Raw genomic sequence first — 24,986 nt, forward strand, 5'->3', positions numbered from 1 at the left:
GATGTTCAAATGGAAAAGCTCAGTGCTTTCTCATGATTTTTTTGAGGGGGGTTGTTTGTTTCTATGTGGTATATAATTGAGATCGGGAAACTTTTAAGTTCCTGTCAGTGCTTTTTCTAAGGGGGAAAAACAGGATATCAAATATCTCGTGAACCATAATGATGTACTGTTTGACGATTTGTGCATGCAAAATAAACAAGAGATGGCAAAAAGAGGTTATTGTACTCTTTGTGTGATTTTTCCCATCGCCCAGTCAGAAGTGAGTTAACTTCACCTATTCCTCAACATGGTAGAAAGGTTATGTGCGTTTTGTAGCATGCAAATGGGAGTGTGCGGACTGGTGTTTGTAAATATGTGGCCAGGCTGCGGGAATACGCTTGCGTGAGAAGTCCCACTTATCCATCATGGCGCACTGATAAAAATACAGCAAAGTCACAGGATCAATCGCACTGACCACATATCCTGTGCATGCCGTGTGACTGCAAATACAGCCTTATCACTTCCCGTGGTCACGGCTGATGCAAATCGCATGTAATGTTCAGACGTATAAATGTCCGTCGCGTCTCCTCCTGCAGCCAACTTTGGGCAAGGATTAACACTTGCAGCAAGAAAACCAAATGTGTGATTCTTCAGGCAGAGCCAATGATGCTGAAAAGGACTGTGAGGAAAATGTAAGAAGAACCCTCCAGTAGGATTGAGAATGGTAAATTAAGAAATAAACCCAGCCACTGTATTTTAACACAAGATTCGGACTTGGCCTACAAAAGAACAAGCGGGCAGATTGTTACTGACGTAGAATAATTGTGAGAGTCATCACCTTCAGTCTCAAGTATACCAGGGATAGGAGGAGCTTCTCATCATGCTTGAAACAAACAAAATGTCCATGTGGCTCTTGACGGGCACGTCAGCTGTCACCACGGTGTTTTTCAATGTCTACATTTTCCTGACGTGCGCGTTCCACTCCAGGCAGAAGAAACAGTGGAGCCCCAGCGAGAGTATCATTGTGGCTTTGTCGCTGGCAAACATCACACATCAGCTTGTCTGCTACTTCTGGATGAGCATGGACGAGGTGGACAGCAAGTGTTACATCGCTCAGGTGCCCTACACCGTCATGCTGGTCATCACCTTCAGTCTCAAGTTCACCATTGTCCGGTTAAAACTTCGTTTGTCTTTCCTGGTTCGCGCATTGTCTGGAGTTCACTTGATAAAAAATATCAGCAAGTACAATAGATGGTGAACAAAAAACTACTTTATTCTAATGAGACAGAGAAAGCACTTCTCGTCTCGGTGGGACGAAGACATGAGCACGAGAGCACAAAGAACAAAGAGAAAGAGCTCCCGCTCTGACAAGTTTTTAAACATACAGAGTGGCGATCTGTTGTCCAATCAGTTGCGAACAAGTCGACCTTTCCCGTCCAATCGGTTACGAGCAATTCAGCGTTGGGCGGGTCTCAGATTGAAGTTGGAGCTGTTGCTTTTTCTCCACGACTATTGACTAATAAGACTGATAGTTTTATTTAACTAAATTAGACTGAAATTAAACGTGCACAATTCATTATATGCTAAGCTAAACATGAAAAAACATATGTTTACTTAATCTAAACATGAAATAACGTAATATGTTTACTAATGTGCATAAACACTCTATCATTCCCTCCTGTTGTACATTTAAACATCAGTTCATACATTTCCAAAATATTTCATGCATGCACGTCATACTAATTGCACAGGGAACCATTCTAATCTCATCTATCCAACGTCTAATATTATTTAACTTACCATGGAGAAGGCGAAAAACCTCTATCACAATTTTGCTGCTGTGATATATAACCTCTCCATTTTTGAGGGTTTTTAATGAGGAAAACTCCTTCTCGGCTCTCCGTTTTCTTTTTTTGCTTTTGTTCTTTGGAGCAACCACTCTCTGGCCATGGTGTACTATCCCTAGCTACAGCACTGGGTTCCCTTCACGCATTTGTTGATACAAAACCTTTGCGTAATTCACCTGGGAATTAGTTATCATATTCATTAGCATTGTTCTTAAGCATGGAATAATACAACCAATGACTAAGAAAATAAGTACAATCACAATTGCGAATGGGATAAACATTCTGAGCAAAGTCTTAGACCAAGAGCCCCCAAAGAGCCCGTCAAAGATCCACGGTTGATCAGGCCGGTGATCTTTGGCCATGGCATCTCTGAGATCCCTGACAACAGACAGAGCATCAGTCATGTTTATGGAATTCGCTTCTTCGGGTATGTACGTACAACAAGTATCACCCACCATAGCACAGACGCCCCCTTGTGGCGCTGTCAAAAGGTCCAAAACCATTCTATTTTGCAGCACCATTTGTCTAATTGCTGCAATTTCAGTGTTTTGCATTTCATCTACTTCCAAACTGGCGTTTACAAACACTTGAAACCTGTAGTCAATTGTTTCAATTCGTAGCATGTTTTTAGCTACTCCAATTTGTGGAAAAAGAGCTAACATTACCTTACTTCCCGTGCTATGGTGTTTGAATTGTTCTGGAACATCAGTTCCCCAGATCGAATCGTGGGGCTTAAACGACACTCTTCTTTTCACATGATGGTGTGCTGGACGACTGGTAATGATGAAAGTATTGTCAGTCACAGTAACAGGTGCGCACATACCGTAGGCTTTCGGAGGAATAAAAGAATATACTTTCCAACCACATAACCACCAAAGATGTGAAGATACAGGTAAAATGGTGACATTGGTGTTTAACGGTAGCACGTATAAACATCTATTCTCATCTATAAAACCTAGATTTTGACCTGTACCGTCATTGTGCCAGTTCCAGTTCCTAACCAGTTCCCTGGAGTTACCTTTCTGACAATTCGTTTTGCTTCTTGGGCACAGCTATTTTGAACCCATTTTGTTTTGGGCTCAGAATGGACCACAACTGAGTCCCAACCAGTGGTCCAAGTCTTCCCTGACTTGATACGAGCGTACCAAGAACCATGAGGGTAATCACTTCCCGTTTGTCGTGCTTCGTTCCTGAGGATGTTAAGAGGAAATGAGATGATTCCTGCATCTTGTAGTGGCAAGCAGGCTACAGGATGTGCCATGCTAGGGCACTTTTCTGTCATCGTTGGTTGCAATGGTGGAGTTTGGCAGGCTGATGGAATGGGAGGCTTTACGTGCGTCATCTGGATTGCCTCCACTAATTCATACAGCAAGATGATGTGGACCAAACCCATGGCTATTGAGTGGTTTGGCTCCGTCTCTCTTCCACCTGCTCCGGATCTGGTTGGTGAACGATTTTGCAGTGGCTTTGATGCACCCAGGTGGACCTCTCGGCGATTTTGATGGCAGTTGGCGTGGTTATCAGCACGGTGAATGGCCCCTCCGACTTTGGTGCAGACCTTGATCAGCGCCTTCGGGGAGCCCAGCAGCCTCTCTGTTCCTGCAAAGGGAACACAGGACTGCGGCAGTACACGTGCTGTGGACCTCTTTGTTGTTGTACAACATTTCACACAACCATTTTGCCAACAAAGCGCCTGGATCTGAATTATTCTTTTAGAATAAAATGCAACTGGTCTCAGCTTTTGTCCATGCTTTTGTAACAGGACTGAAGTCATGTATTTGTCTTTGCAGTCAACTGTTTGAACAAAAGGTTTGTCATAGTCAGGTAAAGCTAAGACGCTAGTGTTTGCTATCAAATTTTTTAATTCTGTAAATGCTTTACTGCCCTCTTCGGTCCACTGAATAGAGTCTTTCAGTGCCATTTCGTCTTGGTATATAAGTGTCAATAATGGTTGGGTAACTTGTGCATAATGCGGAATCCAAGTTCTGCAATAATTGCACAGTCCCAAAAACGTCATCATCTGTTTTTTCGTCTTAGGTCGAGGAACCTGCAAAATTGTCTGTTTTCTCTTAGTTGTCAACTCTCTTCCCTTTCTTGACAAAAGATGTCCTAAGAAAACTACTTCTTGTTGACAGAACTGCAATTTATCCAAAGAAGCTTTGTTACCTGTATTCGCTAAATATTGGAACAAAGCTATTGATACAGTCTTGTTCTCATCTTCAGTCGGTGAAGCAATTAAGATGTCGTCAACATACAAAAGAATCTGAGAAGATTCAGGATGTTTAAAATCAGCAATACACGAAGACATTTCCTGTGAAAAAATTGTAGGACTATCTGTAAACCCTTGTGGTAATCTTGTATATGTATATTTTTTCCCATTAAATGTAAATCCGAACCAATGACGTGAATTTTTGTGTAACGGAATGGAGAAAAAGGCATTGCTCAAATCAATCACTGTAAACCATTTTTTGTCAGGTTTTAAACTGTTCAATAATGTGTGCGGGTCTGGCACACACGGAGCACGTGATTGTATGGATTTATTTACCTGTCGTAAATCATGCACCATTCTCCAAACTCCAGATTCCACTTTTTTAACAGGAAATATCGGTGTATTACATTCACAAGTTGGGTCTTCAATCAAAATACCAGCTTTCACCATATCCCGTATTACAGGGGTGATGCCAATAATAGCGTCCTGTTTTAATGGATATTGTTTAAGTCTTGGTCGATAAGTCGTTTTAGGCAATACTTCAACTGGTTTTGCTGTTTTAAGTAAGCCCACATCAGTTTTTCCCGATGACCAAAGGGTGGCAGGGACGTCTGAAAAGTCCTCCGCCCCTAAAGTGGCCATCAGTCATAATTCTAGTGAATCGACCTTTATTGGGTCCCCCATAGCGTCAACTACGAAGGACTCCAGAAAATTCACTTTTTTGGGTTTATACCCTTCTTCTGTTGGTATTAAAGCTATTTGCAATTTTTGTAACAGGTCTCTCCCCAACAAATTTATAGGACACTCTCCACTCAAGACCATAGTGACCTTGTATGGAGTTAGTCCCTCATCTAAAATTTTTATTGGTTTGGAAATCGGTAACAATGTCACTTTCCCATCTGCAGATACCACATAAATTTGTTGTCGACTCGGAGTGACACCTGGAATGGTGTCTCTTAACACTGATCTGCATGCACCACTATCGCAAAGAAATTTGACATCCTTTTTCCCGATTTTTAGCCAATAATAAGGTTTTTCGTTTTCCGGTAAGGTTAAGGCAAACACATTAGTCAAATCCAAGATTTCAACTGGTTTTATTGATTCCCATTCCTCACTGTTGTGATTGTTGTCATCAGTGTTGAAATGGGGTTCCTCGCGTCAATCTGAATGTTTTGTTTTATGTCCTTCACCATATCGCGTATTATATGGTGGAGGTCTGTAAGATTTCCCATGTTTCCCTTTCGGTATAGGTTTCTTTTTGCAGTGGCGAGCAATATGCCCTACACTGCCACAACTGTAGCATCGATCATTGTGCGGCATCCGTCTCTTCATCCGATCCTGGTATAACACGTTCTCCATTATGTTACCCATGGTAGATGCCATCACATGTTCCATCGGCGAATCTGCACCATTTCCCCACTTTTTTCTCACCACTTCTTGGGCGTGTATTGCCCATTCCATGAGATCAACCAACCTTCCAGTCCGGTGTTGGACATAATGTTTGCGAATGAAATCTCCAATTTCCGGCGTCAAATTCTGCAAAAATGTTTGCTTGAATTGGTTGACATATATGGAATTCTCATCAGCAGATTCAGGAATACAGCAGTGGTTTCGAAAAACATTTTCCAAGCGTCCCCGAAAAATGTTAATATCTTCCCCACGTAACTGTCTACAATTCTGAATCAAGCCAAAGTTTGGTGTTTTTTTCCATAATGTTCGGACGTTTTCACAAATCAATCTTCGTTGGGTTGACGCTTCCTCGTACGTCATATTCGTTCCCATCGATGTTTTCCCAGTAAAGTCACCTTTCACCCGATTCCAATGGTGTCCCAAGCATCTCCTGAGAACCTTAAGTGTTTCTTGTCCATTCAACTGACAAGAAGCACATAATTCCTCAAAATTCTCAGTCCAACTTTCTGCATTTTCAACAACATCACCTAGTCCTTTACACGCCTCTGCAACATCACTGTCGCCCCATGGCCGATAAACCAAGATAGTTTGATCATGTATGCTTGAAGAATTAGGATTTGCTACCTGAATGAGTGGCAAAACGTCACAGTCGCTTCCATTATTCATTTCAATTCCATTCAACTCTTCAAACGGATACAATTGTCCAGAACAATTTGCTTTGCTCCTCGTACGCGAAGAGACACAATCAGCAGCAATCTGATTTTTAATATCAGGTTGTAATCCTCGTATTCCTCCAGTAGGGGTCATAAGCGCTCCATTCTGCTGGTCTGCCCAACAGACATTTGGAGTCATCACCTGGGGGGCCCACCCAGGGGGGCCCACCCGCCCCACAGGGGTTGAACAAATGGCGTCCTCCCCCTTCTTCAGCCCTGCGGAGGAGGGGTCGAAGGAGTGGTAGGAGGGGGGTTGTCGTGGCGCCTGCTCGGGGCAGCCGCCCCCCGCCCCTCCTCCTCGCCTCCCGTGGGGGAGCTCTGGGGATTGAAACAATGGCTGCTCTCCATTTTCCACCAACTTTTCATTGGGACGTGCAACAGACGAAGCCACAGTCTCATCGTCAGAGCTCACTTTGGAAGACATTGCAACTATCGCTTTCTCCTCTTTTTTCATCCGTTTGGCTTCCATTTCTCTCTCTCTGATTTTTGCTTGCGCAATCCAAGCTTCGCAGGCAATTATCTCGGCACGTATCTTTCCAAGAGATTTTTTCATCGCGGATGCTTCCTGAAGTTTCAATCGAAACATGACTTCCGTCAAAAGCTGTAGTTGCAAAGCACCAGAGAATGTACTACAGTCCATCCACTTCTTGCAATAAAGTTCGCTACCTGGGAACTTTTTGGACATAAACTCTACGTCCCTATGAATTGGGGTCTTTTTAGAAAAAATAGCACCCATTTTCACGATTGCAACAACAAATTCCTTCTTTAGCTATCACAAGAAAGGAAGCACACCTCGCGATGTTGATTCAAACCCAAGAACAAAGGGCGTGATTCGCGCCAATCCTCAGCCAGGATGCGCGTTCACGCACACACACAAGGAATGCTCTTACGCACACACGCACACACACACACACCAACGGCTCAAATGACTTCGCCCCCACCCTTTTTTCTCTCCGAGACAAAGAACTTTCTCTGTGCCACCATGCTAGCATAGACAAACCAAGTTAAGAATGTATTTTTGATCTTATTTCTTTCCTCTCGACTCAGTACTATAGCAGCTGCCCTAAAACACTTCCGCTCTTCAGAATAAAAGCGGTCCACCACACAAACTGAATTCCAGCTATCACCACCTTGTGAACAATATTCTTTCGCTGGAAAACTTCCGATTCACAATTCGGCGTGTGGATACTTCGTGCACATTAATATGCACTCCTCCACCGGCATACGTATTCTCATTTGGCCACCTTGCCTAACGAAAATCGCTTCACACCGGTCCGTACGTGAGTCAAGTGGAAGAGACCGTCTCTGGCCAAGAAGAGGTCTCACAATGCATTCAAACAATGGCTGCTAGCTAGCGCGCTACTTACTTAGTGAACTTTTGAATGCTGCCGTGTAGTCCTTCAGCCAGAACGCGAGGAGCCACAACGCCACCAGAAAGTTGTGATTCTTTCCGTCTCTCGCGTGGAGGATTGCACGAGCAGGCTTCAGTGAAGAACGAAAAAAATCTTCGTTTCTTCCGTAGGTCGCCCCAATCAAAGAGCAGGTTTGACGCGCATCTCAAAGCGTGCCTCCCGTCAAAAATCATAAAACGGGTCAACCACCAGGAGCTTCTTTAGCTCCCGTCTCGCCTTGACTGGTCACCCAGTGTGGTCCTCACGCAAAGACTGGTTGACTTGGCACGGGTTTCTTGGCACCAATTAATGTCCGGTTAAAACTTCGTTTGTCTTTCCTGGTTCGCGCATTGTCTGGAGTTCACTTGATAAAAATATCAGCAAGTACAATAGATGGTGAACAAAAAACTACTTTATTCTAATGAGACAGAGAAAGCACTTCTCGTCTCGGTGGGACGAAGACATGAGCACAAGAGCACAAAGAACAAAGAGAAAGAGCTCCCGCTCTGACAAGTTTTTAAACATACAGAGTGGCGATCTGTTGTCCAATCAGTTGCGAACAAGTCGACCTTTCCCGTCCAATCGGTTACGAGCAATTCAGCGTTGGGCGGGTCTCAGATTGAAGTTGGAGCTGTTGCTTTTTCTCCACGACTATTGACTAATAAGACTGATAGTTTTATTTAACTAAATTAGACTGAAATTAAACGTGCACAATTCATTATATATGCTAAGCTAAACATGAAAAAACATATGTTTACTTCATCTAAACATGAAATAACGTAATATGTTTACTAATGTGCATAAACACTCTATCAACCATCATGTGAGACAGCGGCTTCCTGACGTTCTACTACAGCACCAAGCTGGTGAGCACGCCCAACCAGTGCTACACGCACATCCAAGCCACCATCATCAAGCATGTGACACTTGCTGTTTTCATCATCCCTCTGACTGGCCTAGGGACCTGCATGCCCATGCTGGTGGTCTTCCACGCCGTCAATGACACCAGGGAAGACAAAGACTGCGGGGTCTTAATGCCCGACACAAAGCCTGGAAAGATATACGAGGCCCTCTATTTGATCCTGGCGGATGTGCTGCCGGGGATGTTCATGGTAAAATGCTGCATCTCCATCAGCGTGCACCTAGCGGTGCATCTCTGCCGCATGAAGGCCAGCACCAATGGCGCTCATGTCCCGAAGTTGGGCACTCAGATGAGAGTGATCCAAATGGCTCTCTCCCTGGTGGCCGTCTTCCTCCTCTTCCTCATGGTCGACCTTTATGTTAACTACCAGATAGTCGTGCATCACGAGAACGCCATCACGCTGACGTTATTCTTCACATCCATCTATACTACGGTTTCTGCCATGGTGCTGATCTATGGCAGAAAAACACTTTGGAAAGCTTTGATCCATGATTTTAACATCTGCATGGATGCATATCCGGGTTTGGCTTATCTGAAGGTGCCTGTGCAGAAACACCAATCCGTCCGATGTCCCGCAAAGATCAAGAATTGAAGGATCAGTTTATGAGAAGCAAATATTTGCACTGTAATCCAGCGATATCCCTACTCTCCATCCAACGTCATCTAAGTGGTTGGAAATGATTAATTATTCACGACAAATAATGTGCTTGTTTAACCATCTACAGGAGCATTGTACAGTGAAGGAGGGTACAATTCACTCTTAACACATGTTCATCTGAACAAGCCCAATTTTTGCATAGTGTCAGGCAATTTTTGATGAATTTGGAACAAGATCATTATTTTATTCTATCTTTTTTTCTTTGAGTTTTTTGTGTGGTGTACCGTGACAATTTTGTAATGCATAAAAAGTGCTTGAGCTCAATAAAGCTTGCAAAACATTCTATAATCCAACTGTGACATTGTAATTTTCTAGACCATTTTCTAGATTTTGTATTGTCATTGTGCAAGTAAGTACGACAAGTCTGAGAAAGTCAAGGTCTTTTTGTTTTTTTTTATATCCCTCAATCGTGAAAGGGTCTGAAAGGACTGCATCAGACGACAGTTGACAAATCCCCTGACCAAAATCCTCAAGAAGGGAACGTAAGGAAAAAAAAAAACATATGGGGGTGTGGGTGGTGAAATAAGAAAAAAGGAATATAAATCCGTATTTTGTATTCGTTTCGGATACAAAAAGCCAACCTCTGATTGAGATGAAATAAGCCAAAACAAGACAAGACAAGATGAAATGAGATGCGCAATGGAGAAATTACCAAATTACATCACCAAAAATATTTAATGTTTTTAATTTCTTTATATTAAAGGTGTAATGGAACCGGTGTTGTTTCGGTGATGATCATGGTTCAAAACTTTTATTGTATAGTCTGTTTCTAGCAGAGATATTTTCTATAAATTAGATTAGATTTGCCTTTAATTGACTCACACGGGAGAAATTTACATTTCACAGCAGCAAAATGATGAAAGGATGAGGGAAGGAAAAGAAGAAGTAGAAAAACAAAATGCAGGTTCTGCTGTCAAGGCAGCCACTCTCGTGGCACCATCTTGAAGTCAAAAGAACAAGATAACAAATAATATGACAACACAAAAACACAGTCATTCAATACGTCTGTGTAAGCTCTCAGTCGTACAGGAGTGGTCCAGCGATGAGAAGGTTTCTTCAGCCGTCATCTGTACTTTTTTGAAGGTGTCGGACGTTTCGCCTCCTACCGAAGAGGCTTTGTCAGCAAACTAAAGTCTTACTGTCGATGAGAAGGTTTCTTCAGCCGTCATCTGTACTTTTTTGAAGGTGTCGGACGTTTCGCCTCCAATCCGGATTGGAGGCGAAACGTCCGACACCTTCAAAAAAGTACAGATGACGGCTGAAGAAACCTTCTCATCGCTGGACCACTCCTGTACGACTTAGAGCTTACACAGACGTAGTCTTACTGGTCGTATCGGCCCTATTTATATATCCCTAATGTCCAGACATCGCGGCGCCGGACACAGCTATGATAGGTCCCTACTCTCAGGTTGACTTTATCAACATCGCAGGGATAATAATAGTGGGCCTCAATCGGCAGTACATTTGCACCTAAAAGCTAGCAACCACTCATTTGACGACAATGAGGTTAAAATCTTAGCGAAAGAACATAGATGGTTTGAAAGGGGAGTAAAAGAAGCAATTCTCATAAAACAACTAAATCCTTCATTAAACCGGTTTGGTGGGGTGAGGTTCAATTTGGATCGTTCGTACAACAGCCTGCTTAGGCAAAACAGGTTAGGCAACATTTGTAATGCTGATGAGGTGATGCCGGTGGGTGTGGGGCAAACAGGCCAGTCATTAGTCAGGAATGTAGGAACAATCAGTGGGACCACAGGGAGTGGTCCTCTGCTGCCCCCAACCTGAGAGTAGGGACCTATCATATCTGTGTCCGGCGCCGCCATGTCTGGACATTAGGGATATATAAATAGGGCCGATACGACCAGTCAGACTTTAGTTCGCTGACGAAGCCTCTTGGATAGGAGGCGAAACGTCCGACACCTTCAATGATGACGGCTGAAGAAACCTTCTCATCGACAGTCATTCAATCTTAAGCACATTCTGCACCCTCTTTGTTGCATGAAGCAGTTCTACATGAAAGAGGAGAGGATCAAAACGTCCTTTTCACCAGTGGATGAGGGACGTCATGGTGGAATATGCGTGTCTGCTACAATCTAAATTTTGAAAGCAAACACGAAGCTGTAGTATCCATTGATGAAAAGAGAGTGTCTCACATCTCCAGTCCCACATACATGCGCTTCAATTCCTAGCCGTGACAGCCTGTAGTTCTTCAAGGAATGCAGTGACTCAAAATATTCAGACTTAAAGCATTTTCTGTTTATGCATTAACTTTTCAATATTCATTTTAGTTACTTGATGTTTGGAGGGACGGTGAAACATTTGGTGAGCAGGTTTCACACATGGCCGACGACATTTCTCCTTTGGAGTTTACATGTTCTCCTTTTGCATGTGTGGATTGCCTCTGAATCTTACGATGTGAGTTTTGATTAATCTTAAACTTTTCCACATAGGCAGCAATTCAAACAGCTGGTGGGCAGGGTACAATTGGTCTTCAAGATCTGCTTTCTGCAATGTGAAGTGAGGGGGATGGGAGTTGAATCTTTGTGGGACAAGGCACAATAGACCTTTCATGTTTTGTACACTTTTTGGGATCCTTTGAAGAGACTGCAGAGCTTATGCATTTGGAACAGAAGAATAGGAAGTAAATATTTCATTGGTGCATAAAACTGAAGAACAAGCACAGAACCTTTCTGGCGCAAGACGCAATAGAGCAGCAATCGTTGTACTAAGTTCATCCTGTCTACTTGATATCTAATTTAAAGCAGATTCTTTACTTACAGACAGTGTAGGTGTTCAAATACCTGACATGTTCCGGTGTCTACTTGCGCCTTCCTTGTGGTTAAATGCCAAAGGAAGGCGGATGTCATGCTTAGTGAACGTGTGGAATGCATTATTTGTATTTGACAGGTATATCCGAAATTAATGTCATTTCAAAGTTTAATCACAGATTGCATGGATCAGTAAAAGCAGAGAAAGGATTGCGATATCTCACATTAATGATTTTGTCTGTTTCTTAATCACTCAATCATAAAATTAAGTACATCTGTAAATAATGATAATGATGTTTTGATTGAAACTATAAGAAAGGTAGTCATTTCACAACATGTGGTGAGTGTAGTTTGCATTGCTTAACAGTTTTGTATTTGGTTTTATAAAGTGTGTGAGGACGTTATAAGCTACCTGTGCCCAAAGTCGGCTGAGATAGGCTTAAGTTTCAAAGGAGCCTGACAAGATGAGCAGTCGTAAAAATGAATACAGTAAATAGATAGAGTGATGAATGCATCTGATTGCCTACCACCCCATCAGTGGCGGGCCGTGGATTTCATCGCATGGCCTTCAATAGTGCTCCATCTCAGTCAATCCCGACTGAAAAAAAATGTGGTGTGTTTTACTATAAATCCACTAGAGCAGTGTTTTTCAACCTTTTTCAAGCCAAGGCACATTTCTTCCGTTGAAATTATCTCCCCCCCAGCTGAAGATGTGGGGAAAGTATTAACTGTTAATGTATGCTTTTTTCACCTTTTTTATGATATTATTAATAATTAACAATATACCAGCCACAGCATACACAAAACACATAATGTGCAACACAATATGACAGGTCATAACATATTGTTAATAACAATTAAATAAAAAAATACATATATAACAATGTTATATTGGTAATATAAGCTTTTTTTAAACGTTGAAGAATGATGTTATATTATAACATAGGATTTAACTAAACACAAAGAAAAAAAGTATTTTATAATCTTTCATATTTATATTTACTCAGTGTGAAACCTGGGCCTGATTGGACGAACAGAGATCTGATATCCTGGCCGGGATGGATGAAAGACAGACACGAAGCTCTTCCTCCACAGCTCTCAGTCTTTCTCTGTCTTTTGTTATTACTGCAGTCAGGCTTGAAAAGCTCACCTCACACAGATATGTTGTGGAAAATGGGAGCAATGTCAAGATAGCTTTGTTTGCCCGCATGGAGAACTCCTTGGCAGTTGCCAACCAAAAACTGTCCAAAGGTAGATCAGCAAAGGTTAGCTTGAGGCCACGATCTTGTCTCAGTTCAGTTAGTTCCTCCTGCTCCTGTAAAGACATGTTTATTCCAACAGCCGATGCTGAGCTGAATGGGTCATCTTCTCCTCAAGAGTTTTCAGATGTTTCACTATTAACTCACACAGTGCAGTAGTATTGACATCTTGCCGTTTATTGGTGAGTGGGAACATTTCAAGATTGCCCCTTTCCACGTGTTGCTGCCAGAGGTGCACCTTTGAAGGAAAAACCATTTATTTTATCTGAACTTGTAAGCAGTTTTTCATTTCATTTGGAGAGCTTTTCACCACAGACCAATCACAATGGAGTCGGTGCCGCTGCATCTCCGGTAAAAAAAAAAGTAAATCCAAATGAAACATAGCTTTCGTTGTATTGCCTCGCGCCACAAACCTTGCTCGACGTCACTGTCTTTGCTAGGGCCTTCATTTGGGTCCGGGTTTTGTCCAGGGTCCACTTCTGAGTCAGCATTTTTCCTCTTCAAAAACCTCTCCATCACTTTCACCGTCGTCCCGCTAGCCACAATCTGCACTTGCCGCGCTATCCATGCGTCACTAATTCGCGTCTCTCAAAGCGAATTAGTGACGCACAACTACCCGCTGTTGCAACCTGCTGGTATGGAAGAGTACTACATGATTACTCTGCCAGGCGCTATACTGCACAGGCACACAAATCGGATAATTTCCCGCGGCACACCTGACGATATCTCGCTGGCAGAGGTACTGCGTGGGGGCGTTCATCCTAGCGGTCGACGGAGGTACTGCACCTGCATAGAAATGAATGGGGGAAATACCCTCCCATTCAAAATGAATGGGACGAGCCCCACCTAGGACGCCGAACGAAGTACTGCAACGCTTTTTATTTTTATTTACATTTTTGACAGAAAGGTTAGGGCGCCCTCAGGTGGTCAGCAGAGGTACTGCGTAGGGGGCGTTCACCCTAGCGGTCGACGGAGGTACTGCACCTGCATAGAAATGAATGGGGGACTACCCTGCCGTTCAAAATGAATGGGACGAGGTGTGCCGCGGCACACTGGTTGAAAAACACTGCACTAGAAAAACACTGAAACGCGACAGTGACCGCGAAAGAGAGGCTGAGGGGGTGTGTGACGACGTCTATATGACACTACTTCATTCCCAAACAGGACGATGACTTTGATGGCTTTAGTTCAAAGGAGGAAGATGAAGACGCCTTACTGTGATTTTTACCAGTATGTTCTTTTACCAGACATGTTATACTGTGTTGCTATTGTGTTTCTAGCGTGTTGTTACCATGTTGTTACCGTTTTACTGCCGCGTCACAGGCACTGTTTGGGAACAAAGTATCTTATTATTATTGTTAAATTATACATGCGGCTTATGAAGTATACAGGTGCGGCTTGTGTATGTACAAAATCGGTTTTCCTCTAAAAATGTAGTGGCTGAGGCTTATAATCAGGTGCGCTCTATAGTCCGGAAATTACGGTGAATCAACACAAAAAATGCTTGCAACAAATACAGTGTGATAGCTCTGACGAGTATGCGCTTATCACTCGCGGCTGGTGATACTATGATTGGCTCGTGACTAGTCAATCCTAATTTGCGAAAACTGACGTTGCCAGTGCCATCGAACAGGCCTTGGGTTGCCATTGTTGCACTCTCCACTATGGTAAAGGAGATACAGTGTTGTGTGATTCAGAAAAAAAAACACAAGACAAGCGGTGGTGTACGTCTTAACTGAACCGTGGTTTACTTCGAATGCAAACGTATGCGCACAACAACTTCCTGTCCAACAATTTAAATCGGTTCGACACGAAACACTAAACAAAGCAGGCGTTCCTTGTTTAAATAAACATTTTAGATGTTTACCATTTGCGATTTGCTTTACCTGTAACTAAAATATTAAATAAGGTCCTTTTTAACCTGTCACACCATCTCAAACTGTGATGAGTTAAAACAACAGCTTCATCACCATTAATTGTTATGCTGATGCTCCACAGCCGACAGACTGATTGTGAAGGCGTCCAGGTAGATTTCTGACTAGCAACAAATGGCGGCTGAAATGTGATTAGTTAAATGCTTAAATAGAAAAACACGTTTGGAAGCAGTGCAACAGTAGTGAAAGGAGGCTGAAAGACAATTAAAAAGAAAGAGAATTGTGTAAAAATAATTTCTGGACAAAATATAATAAATTAGTCTGTGATTCAGATATTTTTAGGCCATCAGAGAAGGCCTGCACTCCATATTCGTCTGGGCAATAACTTAAAAAAAAAAAGAGTTGAATTCTCTTAAATTACGGCAAACAGTGAATGTGTGATTAATATTAAGAAATGATGTGCTGACCTATACTTAATTTTGCTCTGTTTATGCATGTATTTGTCATTTCACGTTTTATGTGAAACTTGACAATCTGCATCGAGTAGATCCGGTGTGCACACATCACAGCCACCAAATTAAGTGTTCACTATTCGGATCACATGCTCACCACACAGTACCTGTCAATGTAAATATTTCATTGACGCATATAACTGAAGCACAAGCATAGTGGGCCGGACAGTGTTAGGCCCCTCCAAAAATGTTAAAAAATATATGTGACATTGAGGGCACTGAGGAAATTAATAAAACAAGAGTTACCCACAGTGTGAATAGTTTTTTTAGTTGTTTAAATGAAAGAAGGTTCAAGAGTTCTGCTTCAGGTCAGCAGATAGCACCCTCAGCAAAACACTCTGCAGTAAAAATACATACACGTGCAGTTTATATAGATTATAAATGAAAGCCGATGTAAATGCTCCATAGTGGGATCGTGTGTGTGTGTGTGTGTGTGTGTGTGTGTGTGTGTGTGTGTGCGCGTGCGTGTGTTTTATGTTAGTGTGAGACAGACCCCTGGTGTTCCTGAACAGTGCCGTCATGGTGAACAAATCTACCCTCAGCAACTTGGAAATAGAACATATTTGCCATACTTGAATGGTTCACACCCTGTGGCACCACCCACTGAGGTTCAAAGATGAGCTAATCCCAGACGCCTGCGATGCCTCCAGCAAGCCAACGGAAGGCCGCATTTTCTTTTGTTGAGAGCAGTTCAATCATACCTCATGTCACAGCCTCCATCATTTACTGCCTTATCCATTGGAGTGGAGCTATGCCTCACTTTGGCTCAACAGAACACACAACCAATAATAATATCCACATGGTGATGGATATTGGGGTTTTTCTTGTACATTTTCTGTATGTCCATTCAATTGATATTTTTGGATATTTTAAACATACATTAAAACTGAGCTCTCACATCTCACTCCAAGATCCACACGATAACAAGCATCAGCTAAAATAAGCATTATCCATCCATTTTCCATGTTCAAAATTAACATTAGTAATAGAACATTTATGTGACAGTGAAAATCAAAAGTAAACATTTGCCATGTATTGTTATTTGATGCAACATTTAGATTGCACACCATTATACAAATGACGTAACATGATTACTGCTCAGTATATCGGAATATTGCATCGTTATAGTTCTTTACATTTCACAATGAGTTTGGTGTAATTTAATTTTACGATGACATGCATACATTTAACACATTCAAAATAATGCAGGAGTTGTACAAACTACAAAGGACAAATCAACTCAAATTGTCAAACTTCAATCCTCATGGGACACCATCCAGTATATTTTAGAACAGACTGGATTCCAATGATCATCTCATCACCAAGCTTTGCAAGAGCCTGATCATTTCAAATGTGTAATACAAGCAGGACACTAGCCCATGAGGACTGTACAGTCAACTTGTACATTGTCCACCAAGGTGATTCTATAAAGACAGTAAATACTGCCTCTTTAGCAGACACATTTCCACAAGTTGTGACCGAGTAGCCTGCCTGGTCACCTCTTGATCCATTTGTCCCTTGGACTCAAATTGATATCCTAAGATTGACGACGGCATCAAGTTCCGAGTGGAGTGGTATCCAGTACATGTGCTAGACTCGTTTGCAACATTCCAGGCACCTGGGGCAACAGTAACCCAGAGTAATATCACTTGGAATAGTTGTTTCTCATGGATAATGCAACCAAGAGTGCTACACTGTGTCACACTCTGACATAAAAGAATAGGCCATGAGCAATCCAAATGTAAAAAGGGAAGACCCATCAAATGACTCCCAATAAACATCCTATAAACTCCTCCCTGTAGACAGCCAACAGCTTGTAGATTAGTGTTAGCTTTTCCGGCAGCATTTTCCATCTCCTACCCTAATTGTATTTGAAACACATCAGCCTTGGTGCAGTGGCATCCAAGATGCGGTAACCTTGAACAGGAATCAAGAACTTCGGTTGGTATGGTAACAGTGGCAGAGAGTAAGGAGAGGTGTTTAAAAGTTTGCAGAAACTTTTTAATTTTATGCATTCAACAAGAGCGTAGAAAATCATTCTATGAAACGGTTGTTCAATGTATATTCATCAGTGTGCAGTAGAAAAAAATAGAATTCTCTTGAAACTATTTAAAAAAAAACTCTATTTAAATACTGCTAACTTTCATTGATTCCATGGCATTGTTTTGGCAATCTAAAAGGCACATGTAACTTGGTGGTAAATACATGTGCTGCATGACATGCATGACATTTCTTTTTTACTCCGGATCTGCAATACAACAGCAATATTGGACTACAACGAACAACAATAAATTAATTTCAGGAATAGCCATGAAATTCATGGAGGCATGAAGATATATATGAACTTTAAAATGCCTCCGTGTTTGTACCACAGTGTTTAGGATTCTTCAAAGAAATAGTTTGACATTTTACATACATGCAACAGGGAGCCGGTGAAATTTGCAAAACCGTGAAGTAAAAAGATGTCTGCAAACATCAATATTATTATTTTTTGCAAACACAACTGGAGCTCAAGTTGTACATTCTATCCACCACCAACATTATCAAATGAAATCAGAAATGAAATTGAATATTCACACGCATCACTGTTTTCAGTCAGACGCTATAAAAGTACATTTGTTTTTTGTTCCATCAACATGTCTTGATGTTTTAAAGAAAAAAACATTTTCATCCCACAATGTCAAACTATTCTTTTGAATAAAAAGCACCAACATGATGCTGCTTGAAGGCAAACAATTACAGCACTCACATCATAAACGACCAATAAATGTGTAGCACATTCAATAATGCCATCCAGTGTTTCTGAAACAAAGTTTTAGCTCCAACACCCACACCGCAAATGCACGCACAAATTACAACACACAGTTTGCTCTAAATTGTTTTCCTTGGTCATGATTAACGTTAAGTATAGAATACAGCTTTTACCTGTTGAAATGTGGAATAAATCTAAGCAGCGTCAAGCTTGATCTTTGTGATCAAAAAGCAAATCTAATCGAACTATTTCATAAAAATTGGTGGCACCTGAAATAGTGTTCCACATTATCTTTCATTGAGGGTTGTGAAAAAGGCCCCTGAAACTTGTAAATATATCACTGAGATGCTCCTGCATCTGTTGTGAACTCTGGAGTTCCACCGTCTCAAACGAAGCTGCACTTTATCACAGCATTGCATGGAAGAAGCAGCAGTTTGATGGTCCGTGTGGTCCTACTGGGGACTTTGCTCATATGAGGGGAACATGGACTTCCGAGTTTTGGGAGGCGGCGGTGGAGGCTTGCTATCAATTTTCACTGGCAGCGGAGGAATGAACTGCAAAGAAGCAGAGAGTGGTGTTATATTTCTGAATATTTAAGCGTTTATATTCCATTAAATATGCATTAGTGGGTGGGATGGCATTTGCTTTGAGCAGATGCACCTCTGAAGAGAAGGCAGCGATGTCAATCTCATGCGGGTGTTTCTTTGGAGGCATTGGTGGGGGTGTCCCTGGGGTGTCAATGGTGTTGGCATCATTGTCACTGAGCAGCGATGAAAAACCTACCACATAAGAGAGAAAATGATTCCGATCCAGACAGCATGCATCTGTCAACATGCGTATGTGTGAGGCCTAATTTGGGCTTTAGAGCAGAATGCGCTTACACAAGGTGGCTATATCTGTCATGACTGACAGAAAATGAAATGATGACAGGCAGTGTATGTGTGTCTCTCAGAGCGGTAGTTTGTGTTTCATACTTGAGCTGCGTGGTGTAAGAGGCGTGTGAGGAGAGGCAGGTAGAGGACTGAGTGGGTTGGACAGGCTGAGCTGGGACGAGACACCCTGGAACAAGGAGAGCGCCAGTCGTCTGTCGCCCAGTTGTAAACTCTTGGGACGCTGCTGCTTCTCTGCAGGACTCTGGGATTAAAGTGTAAAAAAAAAAGTGAGAATTTTCATTAAGCAGAAACGCTGAGGTCCCCCAATTCACAGGTGGCTAACACACAGACGCTCCTCGACTTACAAACATTCGAGTTACGAACAACGGTACACCTGAACATTTTTGTGGGCATGTTGATAAATGTTCAGACAGAGATGCTGTAAATTAGATTTTGTATTGTGTGCCTTTTTCCGGCCAAGCTCGCTTGCGATTGGCGGCCTACTGTGCTTCACGCACACACACAGACACATTGTAGGTTTGAAGGGCTGGATGTTGACACTACGGACACAAAGGCTGACCAATCAGCGCCCGGCTATTCTGAAGTGTTTCCAACGAGTTCAGGCCCCGATCCGCCAAGCTCGTTTACGGCTGTGTAGAGTATGTGGGCGGGGAGGAAATCCCTCTTCCCAGTTGACACTCCAGGAGAACTCGATGCATAACAACAAGTAATTGCTGCGGGCATGTAATTTAGTAATTACGTGCTAGCAGCTTCAGTAATGGCTGACTGAAGATCCAATGTATATATTTCGTCATGCTGCAGTAAGCGTGAATTTATTTTGACTGTTAGAACGTCTATGTTTTATACTTCCCCCATTCAGTGTTTGCTTAAAAATACATTCCATAAAAAATATAACACAGAAACCACTTATGAACAAATTCACCTTACGGACGACCACTTGAAACATATCTCGTTCGTAAGGTGGGCAGCGTCTGTATAAGCCACACTCAAAAGCCTTGATTCTCTTCAAATGATGACCCTGTGCCTTATATGCAGGTGCGCCTCATATGTGAAGTAACATTTAACCACAACAGGTCTTGCAACTACTGTCAGCAGCCACTGACTCAATTTCCCCCTGTAGATGAAGTCGTGCGTAACCCGAGCCTCTACTGTAGCACCTTATAATGTGGTGTGCCTTATATTTGGAAAACTTTTATACATATTTCTATATTATATTTGGAAAACATTTGTTGTACCTTATACTATGGGGCGCACTATAGACCGGAAAATACAGTAATATAAATAATAATCATAATAATAAACAGTATGGCATTGGTTCACAAAATGAAAAGAGAAAAGTACTCACCTCATATGCATCCTGTCTCTCCAGCAGGACCTGAGACTTGCTCACACTCCACTCCTTTCTGTTCTTTCTTGCGATTCTGTTGTCCTCCTCTGAGCGGGACAACACTGAGTTCCTACGATCGCCGGGGCGGGACAATAAGGAACTGGTTGAGAATGATGAGGGAAAAGAAAAGGAGAAGCAGGAGGATGAAAACGTGTTGCAAAATCTGCTAATTGAGAGAGGCTTGCCCTCATGATCAGTGAGCAGGAACACGTACGAACGCTGGCTAAGGGAGACAAAAGGGGCTAACAAGGAAGTACTGACTCTTGGGAGGAAATGCCTGAAGGTCCGTCGGAGGACGCAGAGCCGCTGGAAAGGGCTGAGGAGGCGTTGGAGAGGGTTGAGACAGTGGACATGCGGCGCAGCGTGGAGGACAGGATGTAGGGCATCACCACAGAGCCCACGCGACTCTTTTTTTTCTCTGCGAGAGAGCAGGGCTGGGGCACACAAATAGGATTAAGCATCATGAGGGAATTTTGGCAGGCGAAGGCACATTTGGCATATTGATTGTGAAAAAAAATTAAAGTTGCAAAGCACTAGTGAAAACGTATTTAGCCAGGACTAAAACAATGTTCACTGCTCGTTGAATGTGAACTGGGTGGTAGCAAGAAAAGCGGGCCAAAGAATCACGTTTGTGTTCTTCTTCCTTTAAAATTGAGTGTTCATCTGGCAACGCACCAAGGTTATGACGCCGTAATGCTTCTCCACTTTCTCCCGAAGGTCCTGGAAACAAGTAACCAGGCGGTTGTGTAAGGGCTTCAGCTGCTCCGTCGTTTTCTCCCCGTGGATGCGAATGCCATCTGCCAGGACAGGGATCTGGAGGGGGAAGACGGGCGGTCAAGTGTGACGCGACGTATTGTGCTTGAAGAACAACGTCAGTGAGAAAGCTGGTGCAAAGATTCACCTGCAAGGCAATGAGCTGCTTCAGAACCTCAATACGCTCGTGGTCTTCGGGATGTGAGTGAATGTAGGCGTCGGTAAAGAAAGCCTAAAGAAGATGGACTGTTTTAAAATAAAAAATCATAAACATGCACCCCTCAAATATTGTCCCAAGCTACACTCAATGCAGGAAGTTTCAACATCATGACAAATAAGTTACAGCAGTTCCCTTGTGAACATAGCAGTCTCCAGGCCATCAATAACTCGTGCTCCTGTTTTTATCGGGGTGAGGAATTAAACATTCACTTGAAGTGTATTTACCAAAGGTGCGGAAAAGTCACATATGTGGAAATTGAAAAGCATGACGTGGAACTCCATTCCCTAAATTTGTTCGGGTTTTGTTTTTTCTTTCAACGGGTGCCAATAAAGCACTGGTTAGACCACTGGCAATGTTTTTCCCTTCCACAAGGCGGCAACATTTGCCTCTTGTACAGCCGCCCCCACCTCTAGAGCTAAGCAAGCTCAAAATATTTTTGTTCTGATGAAAGAGGAGAGTGTAAGGTTTCTTACGCTGCATTGAATGTTTATGTAGTCCTAAAACTCAATATTCTGTGGGTCCTGGAATTTGAGTGAAAATGACAAAAACCTTGGCACTGGAGTGGACAATTATTTGCACATTGTCCGGCAGTGAATGTGTTAATAATAATAATTTAATTGAGAAGCACCTTTCAAAACTCTCAAGGACATTTTACAGTATAAAATAAAAACACACCACAGAAAAAAAACATTAATGGTGTTCGAAACCGGCTTTGTATTTACTAATATATGTAATTTAGTCAAACTAGACAGTTATAATTTTCTATAATTAAGGTATCAGATAACATAAATAATAAAAATAAATAAATAAATAAAATAAAAACAATAAAAACACACCACATAAAAACACTAATGGTGCTTGAGACCGGCTTTGTATTTACTAAAATATGTAATTTAGCCAAACTCGACATTTATAATTTTCTACAATTAAGGTATCAGATAAAAGAAAGAAAGAAAGAAAGAAAGAAAGAAAGAAAGAAAGAAAGAAAGAAAGAAAGAAAGAAAGAAAGAAATATAATGAATAAATACAATAAAAACACACCACATAAAAAACACAAGTGGTGTTTGAGACCGGCTTTGTATTTACTAAAATATGTCATAAAGCCAAACCAGGCGCTTATCATTTAGGATTTTGGTAGGGTTAACAAATAAATATATATGTATTTTTTTACTGTTGTGCAAATTGCTCCCATACAACAGACTTGTATAATGCTGCTGGCCTATCATCAAGCACTAACGACAATACTTTTCACTTGTCATGGCAGGCAAACATTCAGTCAGTGTGTAGTGCAGCGTCCCCTTCCACCTTTCTTGACACTACAGGATACACAGGGGCACCCCTGACCAAATTAAGGCCCCAAGCAATTATTTTATACGAAAGCACACACACGCGCACACACAAAACACAGCACAGCTAAAAATCACAAAGAGTGCGGTGAGCAGTGTCGTGACAGACCAGAGGCGCCAACCTTCTCATAATTGGAGAAGCCACCCATGACTGCAGGATCAACGATGCCACTGAGCATCATGGAGAGTGGGTTGATGGACAATGAGCGATCACAGGCTTGCTGTTGCACCAGGTTACTCAACTTTTCATTGGCCTTTTCCATGGTCTCAATTGCATTCTCCAAAGGACTGATCTCCTCCTGTTCATGGTGAGAACATTTTGGAAAAAGGTTAAAGAATAAGTGAAAGTAATGTTCACGCTTTAGACTGAAAAACAACAAGAGAATTCTTCTTACCACAGAGACAGACTTCACTTCAAACCATTTCAGAATCCCGGGGAAGTGATAGGCAGTTAAATAAGTGGTTCTCTCAATCCACATGGTCTGTAGGGGAAAACTTAATACCGTGACTTATGTGCCAACACGGTTGTTTATGCATTACAGAATATACAGGTAACATCCGATTTACGACCGGCTTCCGTTCCGACAAAACGGTCGTAAGTCAAAATGCATTCAATACGGCCGACGGAAGGTTTATACGACAGAATAGTATATGATGTCAATGTGTTGTTTTTAACACACACACACTGGGTCCGAGAGGACAGTAATTTCATCTGTGTTGTATGTCATGCATATTAGAATATTTGACAATAAAGCTGACTTTGACTTTAAAGAACGTTTTCTATTGAATACTATTATATACCAAATTGCTTACAGTTCAATTATAAATCTTATGACTCAGTGTCATTTTTATCATTTTATATTTCGTATTAACAATTTTTATTACTGTGTCGCAAATACGCACGGCTTTCCACACATGCGCGCTGTTGAAAAATCGCTCTCCTTGCTAATGGAGAAGCCAGAAGGGGTCGCCCAACACACACTCTCGGACTTAGGCGGATGCCGAAGGAAAAAAGTCTCAAAGAGGCGGTGGCGGCGTGGGTCCGAATGTTGAGCGGATCTGGCAACGCAGCCACAACACTAGATATGGTCCTTTGAGAGCAATAAAAAAAAAGTTTTTATACAATGCTGAGAGAAGCGGTTGGTCTCTGTGCTCCGGCAAATAAACATCCTACTTGTTCAATCTAAACAAGAAGGACCATCTCGAGTCTTTATTCAACCAAATGCATTGCAAACACACTGCAGATCTCAACAGCGTTGCCGGGCTGCCACCGAAGCGGTCTCATCCGTAGAATGAAAAAAAAAAAAAAGTTCTGGCGGTCGTGGTCATAAGTGCGGGTGGTCGTAACTCGCACCGGTCGTAAATCAGATGTTACCTGTAATTTCAAATATTATAAGAATAAGAACCCAAACAACACTCACTGCAAATTCATTGTCTGGATCCTTTTCACCTTTTCTGAAGGGCCGAGAATACTGGAATTGGTCCACTTCATTGGTTCGGTAATAACTGCAAGAGCAGAGACTTGGTGATTGGATGCCAAGACATTAGAAATCTGTCGTGGTTAAAAGAACTCAATCACTTTAATATCTGCTCTGGAACACCCTTGTCTTTAAACCGGTCTGGTACAACGAGCACTGGCTTGACAGTAAAACACTGGATGTCTGAAGTTCAACTAAGGAAAAAGAAAGTAGGACTGTGGAAGAACAGTTAAATGGAGGTGAATTGGCAGTAGGCTTTTTCCATTAAAACAATGTGTGCCTTACGTCTGTGTAAGCTCTCAGTCGTATGTGTGCCTTAATCAAAATATCATTGGTTTTCTACATTTTGATTGGAAACAAAATAAGATGAGCTATGGAAGGATCCCACCTTCACACATTGAAGCCAATAAAATATCAGGCTATATTCTCTTGTACGGAGCATTTTTTTTATCTGCATCTGGATTTCCACACTTTTCTTCTATGCACATGCTCTTCTTTGGACTAGGGACACAGCTGAAAGGTTTCCCGGTGTGTAATTTAGAGATTTGTGTGTAACCAATGTAGTGGTGTAATTCGTTGAAGTCGGGGGCTAGCTGGAAATCATGGTGCAGTTTT

General features: G+C 42.1%; 2 protein-coding genes and 1 long non-coding RNA gene across 3 annotated transcripts in view; 1 reads left to right on the forward strand and 2 right to left on the reverse strand.

Annotated features, from left to right (window-relative positions):
• The first annotated feature begins 677 nt into the window (after window positions 1-677).
• Window positions 678-9,308, forward strand: tas2r202 (taste receptor, type 2, member 202). Its single transcript, XM_088993839.1, has 2 exons — window positions 678-1,152; window positions 8,382-9,308. The coding sequence occupies exons 1-2, from the start codon at window positions 860-862 to the stop codon at window positions 9,061-9,063; spliced, it is 975 nt and encodes a 324-aa protein (XP_088849965.1). The 5' UTR covers window positions 678-859; the 3' UTR covers window positions 9,064-9,308.
• A 3,486-nt stretch (window positions 9,309-12,794) lies between these two features.
• LOC148899355 (uncharacterized) lies at window positions 12,795-13,706 on the reverse strand. Its single transcript, XR_016114604.1, has 3 exons — window positions 13,570-13,706; window positions 13,304-13,394; window positions 12,795-13,212 (listed from the first exon to the last, which is right to left on the reverse strand). It is a non-coding gene; the product is annotated as an uncharacterized LOC148899355 (long non-coding RNA).
• Window positions 13,707-17,521: 3,815 nt separating this feature from the next.
• Window positions 17,522-24,986, reverse strand: part of dock5 (dedicator of cytokinesis 5) — a 46,973-nt gene continuing 39,508 nt past the window's right edge. The window contains exons 41-51 of the mRNA XM_088994535.1: window positions 24,473-24,554; window positions 24,315-24,399; window positions 23,289-23,375; window positions 23,016-23,192; window positions 21,476-21,559; window positions 21,250-21,387; window positions 20,836-21,008; window positions 20,533-20,674; window positions 19,269-19,428; window positions 18,955-19,073; window positions 17,522-18,848 (exon numbers count right to left, since the gene is read on the reverse strand). Coding sequence (XP_088850661.1) covers window positions 18,747-18,848; window positions 18,955-19,073; window positions 19,269-19,428; window positions 20,533-20,674; window positions 20,836-21,008; window positions 21,250-21,387; window positions 21,476-21,559; window positions 23,016-23,192; window positions 23,289-23,375; window positions 24,315-24,399; window positions 24,473-24,554 — 1,349 coding nt within the window. The 3' untranslated portion in view covers window positions 17,522-18,746. The remainder of the gene's footprint in view (window positions 18,849-18,954; window positions 19,074-19,268; window positions 19,429-20,532; window positions 20,675-20,835; window positions 21,009-21,249; window positions 21,388-21,475; window positions 21,560-23,015; window positions 23,193-23,288; window positions 23,376-24,314; window positions 24,400-24,472; window positions 24,555-24,986) is intronic.

This window comes from Hippocampus bargibanti, linkage group LG04, assembly GCF_051943395.1.
Source record: "Hippocampus bargibanti isolate YZ-2025 linkage group LG04, ASM5194339v1, whole genome shotgun sequence".
Classification (NCBI taxonomy): Eukaryota; Metazoa; Chordata; class Actinopteri; order Syngnathiformes; family Syngnathidae; genus Hippocampus; species Hippocampus bargibanti.